Source organism: Octopus sinensis, linkage group LG17, assembly GCF_006345805.1.
Source record: "Octopus sinensis linkage group LG17, ASM634580v1, whole genome shotgun sequence".
NCBI classification, from domain to species: domain Eukaryota; kingdom Metazoa; phylum Mollusca; class Cephalopoda; order Octopoda; family Octopodidae; genus Octopus; species Octopus sinensis.
In genome coordinates, this window is record NC_043013.1 from 49,910,320 (window position 1) to 49,927,284 (window position 16,965).

At 38.7% G+C, this 16,965-nt stretch overlaps 1 protein-coding gene across 2 annotated transcripts in view; it reads left to right on the forward strand.

Annotated features, from left to right (window-relative positions):
• LOC115220880 (GTP-binding protein Rheb homolog) overlaps positions 1 to 16,352 on the forward strand; it is a 56,395-nt gene extending 40,043 nt beyond the window's left edge. For both annotated transcript variants that reach the window (XM_036510572.1, XM_029791070.2), the window contains exons 5-10: positions 3,823 to 3,905; positions 5,360 to 5,416; positions 6,733 to 6,780; positions 11,614 to 11,695; positions 13,244 to 13,273; positions 16,132 to 16,352. In XM_036510572.1, coding sequence (XP_036366465.1) covers positions 3,823 to 3,905; positions 5,360 to 5,416; positions 6,733 to 6,780; positions 11,614 to 11,695; positions 13,244 to 13,273; positions 16,132 to 16,215 — 384 coding nt within the window. In that variant the 3' untranslated portion in view covers positions 16,216 to 16,352. The remainder of the gene's footprint in view (positions 1 to 3,822; positions 3,906 to 5,359; positions 5,417 to 6,732; positions 6,781 to 11,613; positions 11,696 to 13,243; positions 13,274 to 16,131) is intronic.
• The last annotated feature ends 613 nt before the right edge of the window (positions 16,353 to 16,965 follow it).

Genomic DNA, 16,965 nt, shown 5'->3' on the forward strand with positions numbered 1-16,965 from the left:
AAATCATGAATCTCCTACACTAGTTCCTCACAGCTGTGATGTCCTCCTTGGTTGTTGTTTGAGGACTAAAATCTAATCCCTTCAGTATAAAAACAGGATTCAGACACTGTTGCATACTTGCACCTGTACTGCATGATATTTTCCTCATTTATGTTACTGCACCGTTTTGCAGAAAGATGGGAAAAGAAGGAATTGTAAACACTCAGCATGACAGAAACCATTTCATCATCTGTGGGGGGGAGGGCACCATTAAGCTTAAATATGAACAAATCATTGAGCTACAGCAGTGCTTTTCAAACGTTTTGCTGGAGCGGAACCCCAAGGAAACATTCCACTGGCTCGAGGAACCCCTGTGCAATAATTTAATAGTCTTATGCACACATATCTGCACAGGAGACTTAAAAATTACTGCCGATTTTAGCAGTTTTGTAACTTCTTGTGGAACCCCTGCACTGTACTGGCGGAACCCTGGTTGAAAACCATTGAGCTACAGTATGTTAGTGCTTGCTGTGATAGCTCACACTCCAGAAGCTACCATCTTGGAACTGTTATAATTTATAAAAGAATGAACCTGACCATTAACACTCAGAAAACTGAGTCATTTGTTAATGGCACCCAACACCACCTTCTCTCCTCTTCATTTTCTTGGTGCAACAACAACTAGTTACACCCTCCTAATTCTAGATACCTTGGCAATAAAGTTTCCAGTGACTGAAGAAGAGGATTGTAGACTACTTTAGATATGTTTTGCAAACAACTTGCACATGCAAGTGCTACCAGTCAAAAGCTCTGTATACCGGAAGCCAGCAAGTGTATGGGGTCATCAGGAGAGAATGCGCGCCGTTTCGGGGCCTACCTCTCGACGGAATCAATGCGCACCGGCCCCCCTCACTGATATGAGGCCCCGCTTGCTAGATCAGCTGGTTATGAAGTTAAACTCAATATCCTTCTAGCCATCGTTCATCGTCTCTTTTTAACCAAATCCTGTAACCTTTGGAAACCTCAGAAAGTGAGTCTAAATAACTACTCACTGCACACTCATTTCAGCTTTCCTGTATGAATACAAGAAATAGACCATATACAGTCAAAACATTAAGGGCCTCAAATCTTTGACATCCAGCATACACAGGAAATCTTTTAGTCTTTTTGGTGAGATAGGATTACACATACACATTGTACATGCATTATCTGAGTTGACTGAGACATATATCTAACATTCTCCTCAACCCTAGTGGGATCCTCCATGGCCACCTACACTATGGGTGGAGGGCGAAAGAAGTTTTTCAAAGGCCAACTAAAGACATTTTTGAAAAAGAATAATATCAACATTTCAAAAATGGAGGACATTGCTCCCATCAGCAAGAGCACTTCGAGGAGACACAGATGCAGATTAATATCTGTTATTGTTAACCAAGCATTCACATGTCCTATTTGCATCTGAAGTTTCGCATCAAGTATTGGAATGTACAGAAATCTAAGAAAGCACAACTGAAAGAGATGGTCATTATTAAATCTGATACTATATACAAGCAAGGAAGTACTCTGGTCAGTTTCAGTCTAGCAGATTGGTGTCTTTGTTGCCTAATAGTTCAGTCAAATCAATTCCTTTAGATCTGTGTTGTTGGGTTTTCAGTTTCTCTGCTGTGGCTACATCTTGTTTTTGTTGTGTAGTCCTGCATCGCTCTATTCCAGTAGCATACTGTTGACCTGCCTCCGTGCCAGTGGCACGTAAAACGCACCATCCGATCGTGGCCGTTGCCAGCCTCGCCTGGCCTCCGTGCCAGTGGCACATCAAAAGCACCATCCGATCGTGGCCGTTGCCAGCCTCGCCTGGCCCCCATGCCAGTGGCATGTAAAAAGCACCATCCGATCGTGGCCGTTGCCAGCCTCGCCTGGCCCCCGTGCCAGTGGCATGTAAAAAGCACCATCCGATCGTGGCCGTTGCCAGCCTCGCCTGGCCCCCGTGCCAGTGGCATGTAAAAAGCACCATCCGATCGTGGCCGTTGCCAGCCTCGCCTGGCCTCCGTGCCAGTGGCATGTAAAAAGCACCATCCGATCATGGCCGATGCCAGCTCCGCCTTGACTGGCTTCCGTGCCGGTGGCACGTAAAATGCACCATCCGATCGTGGCTGTTTGCTAGCCTCGTCTGGCACGTAAAAGGCACCCACTACACTCACGGAGTGGTTGGCGTTAGGAAGAGCATCCAGCCGTAGAAACACTGCCAGATCAGACTGGGCCTGGTGCAGCCTTCTGGCTTCCCAGACCCCAGTTGAACTGTCCAACCCATGCCAGCATGGAAAGCGGACGTTAAATGATGATGATGATTAGGACATTTGGATAGACATGAGTAATTCAAAGTGAGTTCGTCATGGTTACCTACATTATAGAAACTCTTTTCAGGCCACATTATTTGATGACTTGATTCTGATATTTTAAACATTTGACCACTGATCCATCTATACATATTCTCATGAGATTAATTGTTAATAATAAGCTAATAATATTTCAATATGATATTCTGTTGTGTCTGGGGAGAGTCATTCTCTTTTAGTGCCTTATTATTTAACACACTCACCGGTAAAATTTCCACTTATTTCTTATTTTTTATTTTCTAAAATTTTCGTTGCGTCTTATTGAAAAGGTTGCAAGACGCAACGAAAATTTTAGAAAATAAAAAATAAGAAATAAGTGGAAATTTTACCGGTGAGTGTGTTAAATAATAAGGTACTAAAAGAGAATGACTCTCCCCAGACGCAACAGAATATGCTTCAACACTCGAACTCATATAAAGAATCTTGCAAACCAAATCTAAAAACGAATTATTTCAATATCAGATTTCCATCTACATTGTTTTGGCCACATTACAGCATTGCCGCGATTCATTTTTCTATTGATTTTGCAATCATTTTCCCCTATTTATATATTTTGGCTATTTTTGCAAATTCAAATATTTGCAAGACTTGTAAGATGGACTGGTACTTTTATCTGTGTTGACTGAAAGAAGCCAGACAGTAAATAGGTAAATCTTTGTTTATATTCTACCCACCCTCCAATCTTTTATCTCTTCAACAATTGTCTCTTCATTTAAGCCATTTAAATTCAATTGATGTAATTCCTTTTCCTCCGTTGTGTCTCACTGCTCTAGATCAGTTACTAAACATTTTGCTTTGAATTTTCTTTTGCCCAGTTTTCTTGTTACAATTAAAAAAGTAACTAAACAAATGGCATATGCTCTGATACTATTCAGTCATTCTTGTCTAACAAGACTCAGAAATGCTATGAATAAAAAAAATGTAAAATAAAGATTAATATCTGTAATAGTGTTTTAACTTATATAGAGAGTCAGAGCTCCTCCGTATTAATCATAGGATCCAAGTTTTAATAATAACTAGCAGTATCGCCCGGCGTTGCTCGGGTTTGTAAGGGAAATAACTATATAAGCATTTTTAGAGATGTAAAGTATAATAGCCATCTCAATATGGCTAACCACAAAGGAGGTGTTACTGTAGTTTTTTATGTTCTGAGATTAAATAATATATTTTTAGAGAGTTACTTCCCTTATGTAATAGCAAAAAAATGGGGGAAAATGATGGTAAATTTTTTTTTTAAATCGTAGACGCGCACTAATACCCAGAAGGGCTCGATATGAATGACGACTATAAGATACCCGCTTTTTGTTTCACTGCACCGCAAAATGTGGGAGTAGTTAGGAATCTAAATCGTAGAGACAGACACCACACAACCTCACTTTTATATATATAGATTTGAACATTTTGTTTTATGCTTTGATAGATTGATATGAAATTAACTATCTTATTTCAGGATGAATATTCAGTAACTCCAAATGATTATTATATGAATGTTGATGGATACATTCTTGTGTACTCAATAACATCACAAAGAAGGTATGTATTGTTATATAAACTGAACCCTTTACTTTTCTTCTTAAATGAAAAGTTAACAGCTGCTTTTATTTGTTTCCAATTTCTGGTTTAGTTATGTTAACCGTACATCAGATATAACTGATTATTTCTAGTGTTTCACTCAAGATTCTAATCACACTGCTACACCGAAGCAGTCTCTTTGACTTAAATGTAACTTGTAACTATTGCTAATAGTAATGCACTAAACCATATACTAATTTTTAGAATTTAGTAATATTTTATAGTTTTTGTTCAAAATCTGGTATGATTGATTTGGTTTGATCTATATGACTTTTCTTGTAATACCTTTAATGTAATAACTTCTGTCTCCAATATTTAATATATTAGTACACTTACATAGGCGCAGGAGTGGCTGTGTGGTAAGTAGCTTGTTTACCAACCACATGGTTCCAGGTTCAGTCCCACTGCGTGACACCTTGGGCAAGTGTCTTCTACTATAGCCTCGGGCCGACCAAAGCCTTGTGAGTGGATTTGGTAGACGGAAACTGAAAGAAGCCCGTCGTATATATGTATATATATATATGTATGTGTGTGTGTTTGTGTGTCTGTGTTTGTCTCCCTAGTTGTGTTTATGTCCCCGTTACTTAGCGGTTCGGCAAGAAGAGACCGATAGAATAAGTACTGGGCTTACAAAAGAATAAGTCCCGGGGTCGAGTTGCTTGATTAAAGGCGGTGCTCCAGCATGGCCGCAGTCAAATGACTGAAACAAGTAAAAGAGTAAAAAGAGAGTTACTGTTATAGAAGAGAGTTGATCGAGTTTTGGGCTGATTTATCTCCTTTTATACACACTCCAATAGAATTTAAGAGTTGGAGAGAATTAGAGAAATTTAGAGGAAGACATATATTATGACAAATAACAGATCTTTTCAGTTTGAACGGCAGTTTTTAACATAATTTCTAGGTAACTAAAAAATTTTAAACTTCGTATACTGGTAGAATGTGTTTATTAAGCATCTTTTTCTCTTGGCTTTATTGAGAAAATTCTATAGTTTGTAAGATATTTGTTGTTGTTTTTCTTCAATTTCTGCAATTTCAACCAATCAGTGACGTCTATTAAGGTAAAAAAACATTCTGTGCCGTATGAATATGTCCCTCGTTTCAGAAACAGATTGGGTTTATTTGTGAAGAAAAAAAGATACCCTCCCCCCTAACCCTAACCCTATCCCTAAAACAGGTTGAAATGCAATAGATTGATACTAGGGTCATGATTATGGGTGACAATTTCATATGAAACCGCTAGAAAAAACTGCCGTTCAAACCGAAAAGATCCGAAATAACAATGGGATTTTGTATTTTACTCTCTAGTTAAACGAATCACTTAGCATAGCAAGCATTTAACTCATTTTGCACATTGTTAGCCTTTGTACATTTTCAGTGTCGTTAATTTATAATAATCTTTTTTTCCTTCTTCACAGCCTTGATATTATCAAATTGATTTACAACAAGATAAGTGACATGAAAGGCAGAATATGGTAAGTATTAACCCTTTCGTTACCAACCTGGCTGAAACCGGCTCTGGTTCTGTAATACAAAAGTCTTGTTTTCATAAGTTTTCAATTAAAATCTTCCACCAAACCTTAGTCACAATTTATGTTCCCAACACTAGCTGAATGATAACTAAGTTATTTTACTAAATTCTTTGTTATATTTAAAGTAATTGAGAGAAACACAGAGCATCTCAAAATAAATACAGTTATGAAAGGGTTAATGCTATAAAAGTTTCTATTTTCCTACAATTCCATTTTTACTACTGAATTCTAGATAAACATCTGGCCCTACTTTGTAATAGATTTGAAATTGGAAATTATCAAGTAACATAGATATTGATATGATGTTTTGATTTCATGGGTTTATATATGACCTGAATATATCAAAGGAAATTTTTTTCAATTTGCAATATTATAGAATAGACAAAGGCTAAAAAGTGAGCTTGTTTCTACCTATGACCCTATAAAGGAAGTTTAGTTATGTTTTAGATTTGGTTTCCATTTCCTATCAAGACACCTACGTTTTAAAGAAAATCTCTACACAGTCATTTGATGTACCAGAAGCGGCAACCAAATAAATACTCCCTTCTTTCAATTACCCTATGACCTTAGAAAAGGACTCATTGGTACATGTGGTCCTGGCTGCTTTGTACTTTGGAATTGAGAAATACATGAGCATATTGTGTAGGTGCAATATTTACATTCGTCATTGCATACAGTGTTGACTGCAAAAGATATCTATAGATATGTTCATCATCATCATCATCATCATCGTTTAGCGTCCGCTTTCCATGCTAGCATGGGTTGGACGGTTCGACCGGAGTCTGGGAAGCCAGAAGGCTGCACCAGGCCCAGTCTGATCTGGCAATGTTTCTACGGCTGGATGCCCTTCCTAATGCCAACCACCCCGTGAGTGTAGTGGGTGCTTTTTACGTGCCACCAGCACAGGTGCCAGGCGGGGGCAGGCAAACGGCCACGATCGGATGGTGCTTTTTACGTGCCACCGGCACAGGGGCCAGGCGGGGCAGGCATGCTATGATCGGATGGTGCTCTTTACATGCCACCGGCACGAGGCCAGTCAGGGCGGCGCTGGCAACGGCCACGTTCGGATGGTTCTCTTACGTACCACCAGCACTGGTATCACAGCTGCAATTTCCATTGATGTTGATCGATTTCGATTCTCACTTGCCTCAACAGGTCTTCACAAGTAGAGTTTTGTGTCCCAAGAAGGAAAGGTGTGCATAAGTGGACTGGCTACATCCCATGTTATATTTTATTGCAATTTCATCTTATTGTTGCAGGGTTCCAATTGTCCTAGTTGGAAACAAAACAGATCTTGAAGAAGATAGGTAAGTTCATTTTGGAGGATTATACTTGGTCTTTTTATTTACTGTTGTTAGTAGATATGGTGTATATGTATGTTAACATTTAGTCTACGGTATGATTATGTTGAATTATCTGGAAATTTTTTTTTTTCTTTTCTTCATAATATGAGAAACAACATATGACTTAGTAAGGATCAAAAACCAGAAAATGCTTAAGAGACACAGAAAAAATTTCACCCAAACAACCAGGGAGATATCTACTGTGTATAGAAAAGAGGTGCTAAGTAAAAGGATATGTAGAACTAGATTTGCAAAATTTGATGCTTATTATTTCAGTCTCCAAGGTAAAGACCATTCTTGATGGCCACCAACTGCTAATGACAACAGAATCATGACTGCTATCAATGAAAGCCAACACTACACTGTCAGAGAGTTTGCAGCAATTTTGAGGTACATAAACTGAGATGTTTGGGTTCTGCCAGCCTTTGATAGTGACCCCCATTCCTTGATCTAGTGGTTACTGTAGAAGCTGGGAATAGACAAATAGCTGGTGAGAGCCATCCAGGCCATGTACAGGGGTGCTGTTTTCAGCAGTGAATTTATTATGCGGCTAGGGATTAACCAGGGCTTGGTTCTGAGTCCCCTCAGGCTATAAAAGAGGAGCTTAAGATTGGTGGGAGCTCTTCTGTACTGTCAATCTTCTTATAGCTGGTTCTGTAGTAGAATTAGAAAGAAATTCCAAACCTGGAATTAAAGTTAACTTAGCAAAGTCCAAAGTTCTGATACACAGGAAAACACATACCACTAATCCCTTGAGGAAAATGCTCCTGTTTGACATGTAAAAAAAGGTGTAGATAGAAATTCCATCTGGTGTTCCCATTGCAAAGCCTGGGAGGTGCAGTGTAATATCAAGAAGGTTAACAAAGAAAGTGGACTTTGTGTGTGCAGGAGGAATAAAAAATAAGAATGCACAAGAAATAGATTTTCTTTAATATCCAAGAGGATCCTTAGAGTTAGGAAACAGTTTGTTTCTTGGTGACCAAATTAGCAGTGGAGGAGGAGTGGAGTGACTTGAAGAAGGACCAACTGGCAGAAAGTTCAGGAAACAATTACCTCTGTTGGAAACAAACACCTCTCTCTGAAAGTGAAAGGCCGATTGTATGATTCTTGTTTACATGAATCATGTAGCAATACTACATGAGATATGCCGTCGTGAAATGTGAGCCATGAATGCAGAGGACATGCAAAGGTAAGAAACGAAGCTCACATGCTCAGCTGGATGTGCATTTTCAATGTGCATATGAGAGGAAAATTGAGCATAAGAGGAATCAGAGGTCATGTGCAACACTGTGCTGGTATGATCGTGTGATGTGTTTGGATGAGGGCAGATGCATAAAGAAGTACCAATCGCCAAAATGTGGATGGAACCTGTGGAAGAAGTAACCCAAGAAGATATGGTCTGAAGTAATGAAGCATAACCTCCAAATGCTGAGCCTCACTGAGGAGATGACAAAGGACTCAAATGACAGGCAATTTGCTATACTCAAGAAGACTTATCTGTCTCAGCAAGAATGAAGCCCTAGAAGCATATTGTTTGTATTTATGCCCCGGCATCAAATCTTTCTCTGTCTCTCCCTGACAAATCATCATCCTCATGCCTCAGCACCCTCTATAACTCTTCTGATTATAGCACTATTCACTCATCATCATTTAGCGTCTGCTTTCCTTGCTAGCATGGGTTGGACGGTTCAACTGGGGTCTGGGAAGCCAGAAGGCTGCACCAGGCCCAGCCTGATCTGGCAATGTTTCTACGGTTTGATGCCCTTCCTAACGCCAACCACTCCATGAGTGTAATCACTCACTGTAATTATATGAGAGCAGAACTGTGCATATTTCATCCCCACTTATCTGTTATCACTTTCCCTAGAACCACTTCCTTTCACTACTCATATTCTCAATACCACCCCTAATCCCATTATTTCCCTCAGAATTCCCCTCTCACACACACTCATTTCCCTTGTACACTCTTCCACTGACATCCCCCACTACCTTTCTCCATCACTATTTCTACCACTATGTACCCCTGGCCTCATCCCTAGCACTTTATTTCTCTCCAGCACCCCCAACACACACACCCCTCATCATCTGTACTGCCACCTATTACTCCCTAACCCATTCCTATTTTCTCTATCCATCCCCTCCAGAAAGTTGGTATATGCCATTAACCATGCCCCCCACCTCTGTTTACCATTCACTGCATTTACCTCTATTCATTTGCCACCCTCTTTACACACTCTTGTGAATTTACCCACCCACTCATCAGGTCTGATTCTCTGTTCCATTTTCTTATATTCACCTTCTGTACCCTGAGTGTACACCCTGACACTTCAGCATCACCATTTTCTCACTTTTTTTTCCCCCAGCTGGGGTAGCCATGTATCTCCTCTACTAATCTCTCATCACCTGGTATAAAGCCACCTGCCTCCATAAAACACCCACCCCACTCAGTTGAGGGGGTCCTGTCTCACAAGTTACTTGGTGACCCTACTAGTGCTGGTCCCACACAAAAAAGCACCCAGGGCATTCTGTGAAGTAGTTGATGTTAAGAAGGGAATCCATCTGGGCAAACTATGCCAAAGCAGGCACTGAAGCTCAGCACAGTCTTTTGACTCAGTTCCTGTGAAACCCTCCAACCCATGCTAGTATAGAAGACAGGCATTAAACAATGACGATGATATCACTTTCAATTCTGGGCATATGGCATAGTGTTTAACAGCATGGGATTTGGCTGTTGCCAGCTTCGTCTGGTCTCCGTGCCGGTGGCACGTAAAAAGCACCATCCGACCGTGGCCGTTTGCCAGCCTCGTCTGGCATGTAAAAAGCACCCACTACACTCACGGAGTGGTTGGCATTAGGAAGGGCATCCAGCTGTAGAAACACTGCCAGCTCAGACTGGGCCTGGTGCAGCCTTCTGGCTTCCCAGACCCCAGTTGAACCGTCCAACCCATGCTAGCATGGAAAGCTGATGTTAAACGATGATGATGATGATGATACTAACTCCAAGATTCCGAGTTCGTTTCCAGACTTGAATAATAATAATAATTTCGAAAATTATTGTTAACAATAAACAAGATGAGGACAAATATCCATCAGATGTAAATAATGTACCTTTCCATCTACCGAAAAATATGTGATGCAAAGCATAACAACAAGGTCTGGAAACATGAAAGTGTGTATGGATTGTGATTATAAGCAGTCTCGATATACTAAACCCTATCTTGCCCAGGATATCAATCGTCTGGAAGCTGTTCAGCGACGTGCAACCAAAAGAATACCCTCCATCAGGCATTTGCCATATCCTGAACGCCTTACTTCCCTGGGCATGGACACATTGAAACTCCGACGTCTGGCAGCTGACTTGGCAGACACCCGTAAAATTATCAACCATCTTACAAACAATAACTCTGAGCACCTTTTCAAACTCCACCTGTCTAACACCCGTGGACATATTTACAAAGTAAGAAAACAGCACAGCTCCCATGACTTTAGGAAACATTTTTTCACGCTGAGAGTTGCTGAAGCATGGAACAAACTGCCGGCATCAGTTGTTAGTTGTCGGAGCACTGCATCCTTCAAAACTTCCATGCTTCCTGAGATTCGCCAACACTACACCTGATTTTCTCCCCTCCATACACACACAAGCATGTATCTGACTCATACATTGTTCGCTTTCCAGACATTTCTACATTACTGCATATACTTTATACGCACTTTCTGACAAGTTGTGGTGCACCTGAGCACTGTATACAATAATTTCATTATTATTATTATATTATTATTAAACTTTGGCTTTCTTAGTTCATGACTAAGTTTAGTTATTGTTTTCAACAATATACATTTGAACGACAGTGCCCCAGCATGGCCACTGCTCGTGAGCTGAAACTAGATAAAATGAAAAAAAAAATATCAAAAAACAAGTGAAGGATCTTTTTGCAAGAAAGCCAAAGAAATTCTAATAAGAAAGCCTGCCAAGATGGTCAGAACAGCGGAAGAAGGTTGTTGAACACATGGTTTGAATAATTAAAACAAAGTTGAAGAAATCACTACAAAGTGGAATTCAAAACTGGATTTTTTTCCTTAATTTATTTGAAGCAACAAGTTCACATGACATAAATGAAGTTTCTAGTGCTCTTCCACCAACATGTTCACATGGTGGAACTGATGATGTTGGTAGTGCTCCTTCATTATATTCACATGGAGGGGTTAATGTTTCTAGTCCTTCTCCACTAGGAGTTGATGTTTGTATTACTCCTCAAATAACCTATTCACATGGAGGAGGTGATGTTTCTGGTGCTCTTCCACCATGTTCACATGGTGGAACTGATGATGTTGGTAGTGCTCCTTCATTATATTCACATGGAGGGGTTAATGTTTCTAGTCCTTCTCCACTAGGAGTTGATGTTTGTATACTCCTCAAATAACCTATTCACATGGAGGAGGTGATTTTCTGGTGCTCTTCCACCATGTTCACATGGTGGAACTGATGATGTTGGTATGCTCCTTCATTATATTCACATGGAGGGGTTAATGTTTCTAGTCCTTCTCCACTAGGAGTTGATGTTTGTATTACTCCTCAAATAACCTATTCACATGGAGGAGGTGATGTCTCTGGTGCTCTTCCACCAACATGTTCACATGAAGTAAGGGATATTTTGTTGTGTTCCTCTATCAGTATTTCCACACGCAGGAGTGGAAGTTTCTTTTACTTCTCTGTCAATATGTTTACACAAAAGTGATTCATTACAGTGTATGTTACTTTGAAGTTCTTCTTTAATCCTCTGCTTTTCCCTATTTCAGAGCAGTTACAATGGAAGACGGAAAAAAACTTGCCGACGAATGGGAAATTCCTTTTCTTGAAGTATCTGCCAAAACAGATGAGGTTATCTCCAGTTCCATATTAATTCCTTATTTTCACCCTTATATGAAGATATGATATTTTTATTTTTTACTTCTCTTAACTTTAAAATTCTTTATTGCATATACAATACCATTTTCTTAAAACCTGGAGTCATTGTTTGATCTAAGAACTACCACAAGCTAAGATTAAGAAGGGAGGTGGTAAGAAAGCTGGTAGTCCAAAGGAAGGTAAGAGTGAACCGGGTAATAATGATTGTGAATACAACAATTAAAACAATTATGTTTGAGATTGCAAAGGCCAGAAGAATTATGAGTCATATTGATTTCAAATACCAGTAAAGAATATATTTTGAAGTGGGACTAAGATTCTCTGAGAGCCACTGCCAAGTGAAGTGCCAACTTATTATTATCTTGTATCCATGGTGTGTCATTATCATCATTGATCTAATATACTTTGCTATAAACTAGAATTATAGCTTGCTAGATAGATGTAACATTGTGTAATTTAATAAGTATTTAGTAGAGCTTTAATTCTTCCATGATCCTAGAAAATCAAGTGGGAAACACTTCAATAAAGCATCTTTTTAAAACCGTTTTATGAAGAGAAATCTTCAGTTCTACTCCAACAATTCAGTTGCTAAGGGAATATTAATTATAATATTTGTGATGTTTAGCATTTTTTTTCTTTCATAGAATTAATAGGTTAAACAGTTCGAGATTGTTTCAGAAATGTTAAATATCTTTTAGTTTGCCCTGTTTTGTAGAAACCGTTTGTCCTGTTTAGTTGCTGGGCCAACTCTGTGACTTAAGTCCACTTTAGTATAACAGTTTCCTTTTTATTATATTACTAATGCAACTCCCGTTTCCTCTCAATGCTTGCTCCTTTGTTAGAAAGGAGTTTTAGAAATCCCAGAGTTTTCTTAAAGTTGGTGTTTTCTGCTCCTGTGACAAGAGTTGAAATTGAAGATCTGTGGAAGATACGTGTCTCTATAATTCCCTAATTCTTGACAAATTTACTATAATTTTCCCTTCAACTTTATTCTTTTACTGTTTTTAGTTTTGACTAATGGTTCATTCTGTAATTTGAGAAGATATTAATTTCATATCTCGTCTCAAATTTTAATTGCCCATCATCTATAAATTTGATACTTTCCAAATTACAAATAAAATTATCAGCTTGCTTTTTCAGTCAGACCTTCTTTCTTCACCCCATCCACTCTAACTCCCATTTGCATTTGTTATGTCCCAATCTTTTCCTTCACTTATTTCCCCTTTTTGTCCCTTCTTCCCCAAACACATGCCATACCTCTGTATAAGTGAGGACAATATTAAACATCCTGACATGAAGGCTTCTATGCTATAGAATATCTTTCCCACTAAATTCTTCCTGTCTCTTTTAACATCTTTTCTCACCAACAAACTTGCCTTAGTGATATGACACTCACCTGAAAGTCTTTTCCATCTGTAGAGCCCTCCTTCTTTTTCTCCTCATCTCTCCATCCATTAATCCGTTGTCACCACTGTCAATGTTTGTCCCATTGTAATCTCGATGCTTTCTTTAATTTTCCAGGTAACTACAAAAGATATCAAAGGCTCACGGGTAAGTTTACACTTCACTAATGTTTCATTGTCTTGCAAACTTTGTCTAATGCTTCCCACATACCCATGGCAAAGGCCATGGATATATTTATCTCAGCAAAGAAATAATCTTTATGTGTATTGCTTTATGCTGGTGTAGGTTGTATATCTCTGCAAATTCACACTCTTGCAAGTATTTTATAGTTGTTAAAATCCACTTACTGTGTTTTTTATTAGTAGCTGTAGTGTATTGCTTCTTTGGGTGAGTAGAGGAATCTTGTTTAGAGTGCAGAGCAATTCCAATGGTTCAAGAGACCAAAAATCAATGAACAAAATAATTTAGTCATTGTTTTACAAAATCTTCTATTTACACAAAAGTGATTCATTACACGTCGAGCAAAAGGGCAAAAGCTCGCTCGATCTCGATTTTTCAGTACGAATACGAACCGCGAAAGTGTGGCCCATCGATCCTTTCCGAAAATAGGCAACTGCAATTAGGTGCATGGAAAGTTATATTAACAATTAACTTGAGATTATCAATGTATATTTCAAGGGGAATGTTATTTTTAACTGGCTTCAGTCATACAGGGTTACTGCTTTCAAGGGTAGTAGTAGTAGTAGTAGTGTTCCTTTATAGGTTGCTGGGATAAACGAAAAGTATTCCATCCAGCAACAGATAAATATTTGTACAGGATTCAAATGTGAGTTACTGTAAATCTAATTCTCAAGTAGTACAGCAATCGGATGGGTTTGTATAGCATTCCATATACTATCCTGCAATCGGTCAGGATCAATATAAACATAGCTGCTCTCTAATCAAAAGCTTGGAAGAATGAGAGAGAAAACATATTCTTTTTTGTTCTGGGCACAAGGCCCAAAATTTTGGGGGAAGGTGCCAGTCAATTAGATCAACCCCAGTATGCAACTGGTACTTAATTTATCGACCTCCCAAAAGGATGAAAGGCAAATCAACCTCAGCAAAATTTTAACTCAGAACATAAAGACAGACAAAAGAGAGAAAACATCATCATCATCGTCATTTAGCGTCCGTTTTCCATGCTAGCATGGGTTGGACGGTTCAACTGGGGTCTGTGAAGCCAGAAGGCTGCATCAGGCCCAGTCTGATCTGGCAGTGTTTCTACGGCTGGATGCCCTTCCTAACGCCAACCACTCCACGAGTCTAGTGGGTGCTTTTTACGTGCCACCCGCACAGGTGCGAGACGGAGCTGGCAAACGGCCAGGAACGGATGGTGCTTTTATGTGCTACCGGCACGGGGGCCAGGCGAGGCTGGCAACGGCCACGAATGGATGGTGCATTTTACGTGCCAACGGCCACGAACGGATGGTGCTTTTTACGTGCCAACGGCCATGAACGGATGGTGCTTTTTACGTGCCACCGGCACGGAGGCCAGTCGGGGCGGCGCTGGCAACGGCCACAATCGGATGGTTCGCTTACTTGTCACCGGCACTGGTATCACAGCCGCAATTTCCATTGATGTTGATCGACTTCGATTTTGGTTCTGCTTTCTGCTATCTGGTTTGATTTGATTAAGCAAAATATTTTGTGTCGGCTGTCTTGTATTGTATAGATTTCTGCTTGGGTTTTATGCAGAAAGGGCATCAGTTATTGTACTATCAGATGCAGTACTAGTTGTGAAACAACGCATGTGTTGGTTCTTTGATATTTTAGTAAGTGTGTGTTTTCAGATGAAGTGCTGATTATTTTTTCATTATATTAATCTTTTAGATATATTATTAGACTAGATTTCTGCTTGGGTTTTATGCAGAAAGGGCATCAGTTATTGTACTATCAGATGCAGTACTAGTTGTGAAACAACGCATGTGTGGTTCTTTGATATTTTAGTAAGTGTGTGTTTTCAGATGAAGTGCTGATTATTTTTTCATTATATTAATCTTTTAGATATATTATTAGACTAGCAGTATCGCCCGACGTTGCTTGGGTTTGTAAGGGAAATAACTATATAAGCATTTTTAGAGATGTAAAGTATAATAGCCATCTCAATATGGCTAACCACAAAGAGGGGAGGGTGTTACTGTAGCTTTTTACGTTCTGAGATTTAATAATACATTTTTAGAGAGTTACTTCCCTTATATATGCCAAAAATGCATTAGAAATGGGAAGAAATGATGGTAAATTTTTTTTTAAATCGTAGACTCATCGTAGACGCACGCTAATACCCAGAAGGGCTCGATATGAATCATGACTATAAGATACCTGGTTTTGGTGAAACTGCACCGCAAAATGTGGGAGTAGTTAGGAATCTAAATCGTAGGAGACAGACAGCACACAACCTTACTTTTATATATAAAGACTAGCAGTATCGCCCGGCGTTGCTCGGGTTTGTAAGGGAAATAACTATATAAGCATTTTTAGAGAGTTACTTCCCTTATAAATTCGGGCTTTCTTAGCCATTTTTGTTTTGGTGTCTTCAAGCCATGAAGTCGTTGTTCTAAAAGAACGCTGGCTTCCTTCACAACGAATTACGACGTTGATTTCTTTACACTCCCTTCCCCACAGCTTCACGAGGGAGGGAAGGGGGAGAAGCAAACAGGTGCAGCTGTGAGCGTGGACGCCAACTCCGCCGCCATCGACACACGATGCATTTTATGCATTAAAATGGAATAAAAAATGATGTTAAATTATTTTTAAAATCGTAGACTCATCGTTGACGCGCGCTAATAGTCAGACGGGCTCGATATGAATCACGACTATAAGATACCCGAATTTGGTTAAACTGCACCGCAAAATGTGGGAGGAGTTAGGAATCTAAATCGTAGGTGACAGACAGCACACAACCTTACTTTTATATATAAAGATATATTAATCTTTTAACGTTTCTTTTTCTTTCTTTTTTTCAGTCAGTGGAAGAAGTTTTTGCACAGTTAATAAAAGCCATCCAAAGGAAAGAGTCTGTCAAAGATACTAGCTGTGTAGTATCGTAAAAAAACCAAGCAAGCTCTCTTAAACTTTGACACACTGCATTGTTGGATGCAAAAAAATTCATAGATGAGGCTTGTGTTGTTAGATGGTGACCCAATTCACTACGACCTCTTCTTTGTTGCTGTGGCCACCAAAAAAATAAAATTAAGACAAAGCACACACGCATAACATGTGTGAGTGTTTGTGTGTGTGTGTGTGTGTGAGTGAGTGAGTGAGTGAGTGTTTGTGTGTGTGTGTGTGTGTGTGTGTGTCTGTGTATGTGCATGCATGTGTCTATGTGTGTGAGTGTTTGTGTATACATATGAACACACAGATATATAATATATATATATATACACACACAATGTAGATATAGATAGATGATATGTATATAAAATATATGTACATTATATATATGTATATATAGAATATGTATATTATGATGATGATGATGTATATATATAGAATATATATATAATATAACTATGTATATATATATATATATATATTATATATATATATATATATATAATATATTATATATATATAATATCTTATATATAATATATATATGTGTGTGTGTGTATATATATATGTTTTATTATATATATATATATATGCGTGTATATATATATATATGTATATATATATATTATATATATGATATGAGCATATACATAAACTATATATATAAAGTTGTACATATGTAATATATAAGATATATATATATATATATATATTCATATATATTCATAAAAATGATGCGTATAATA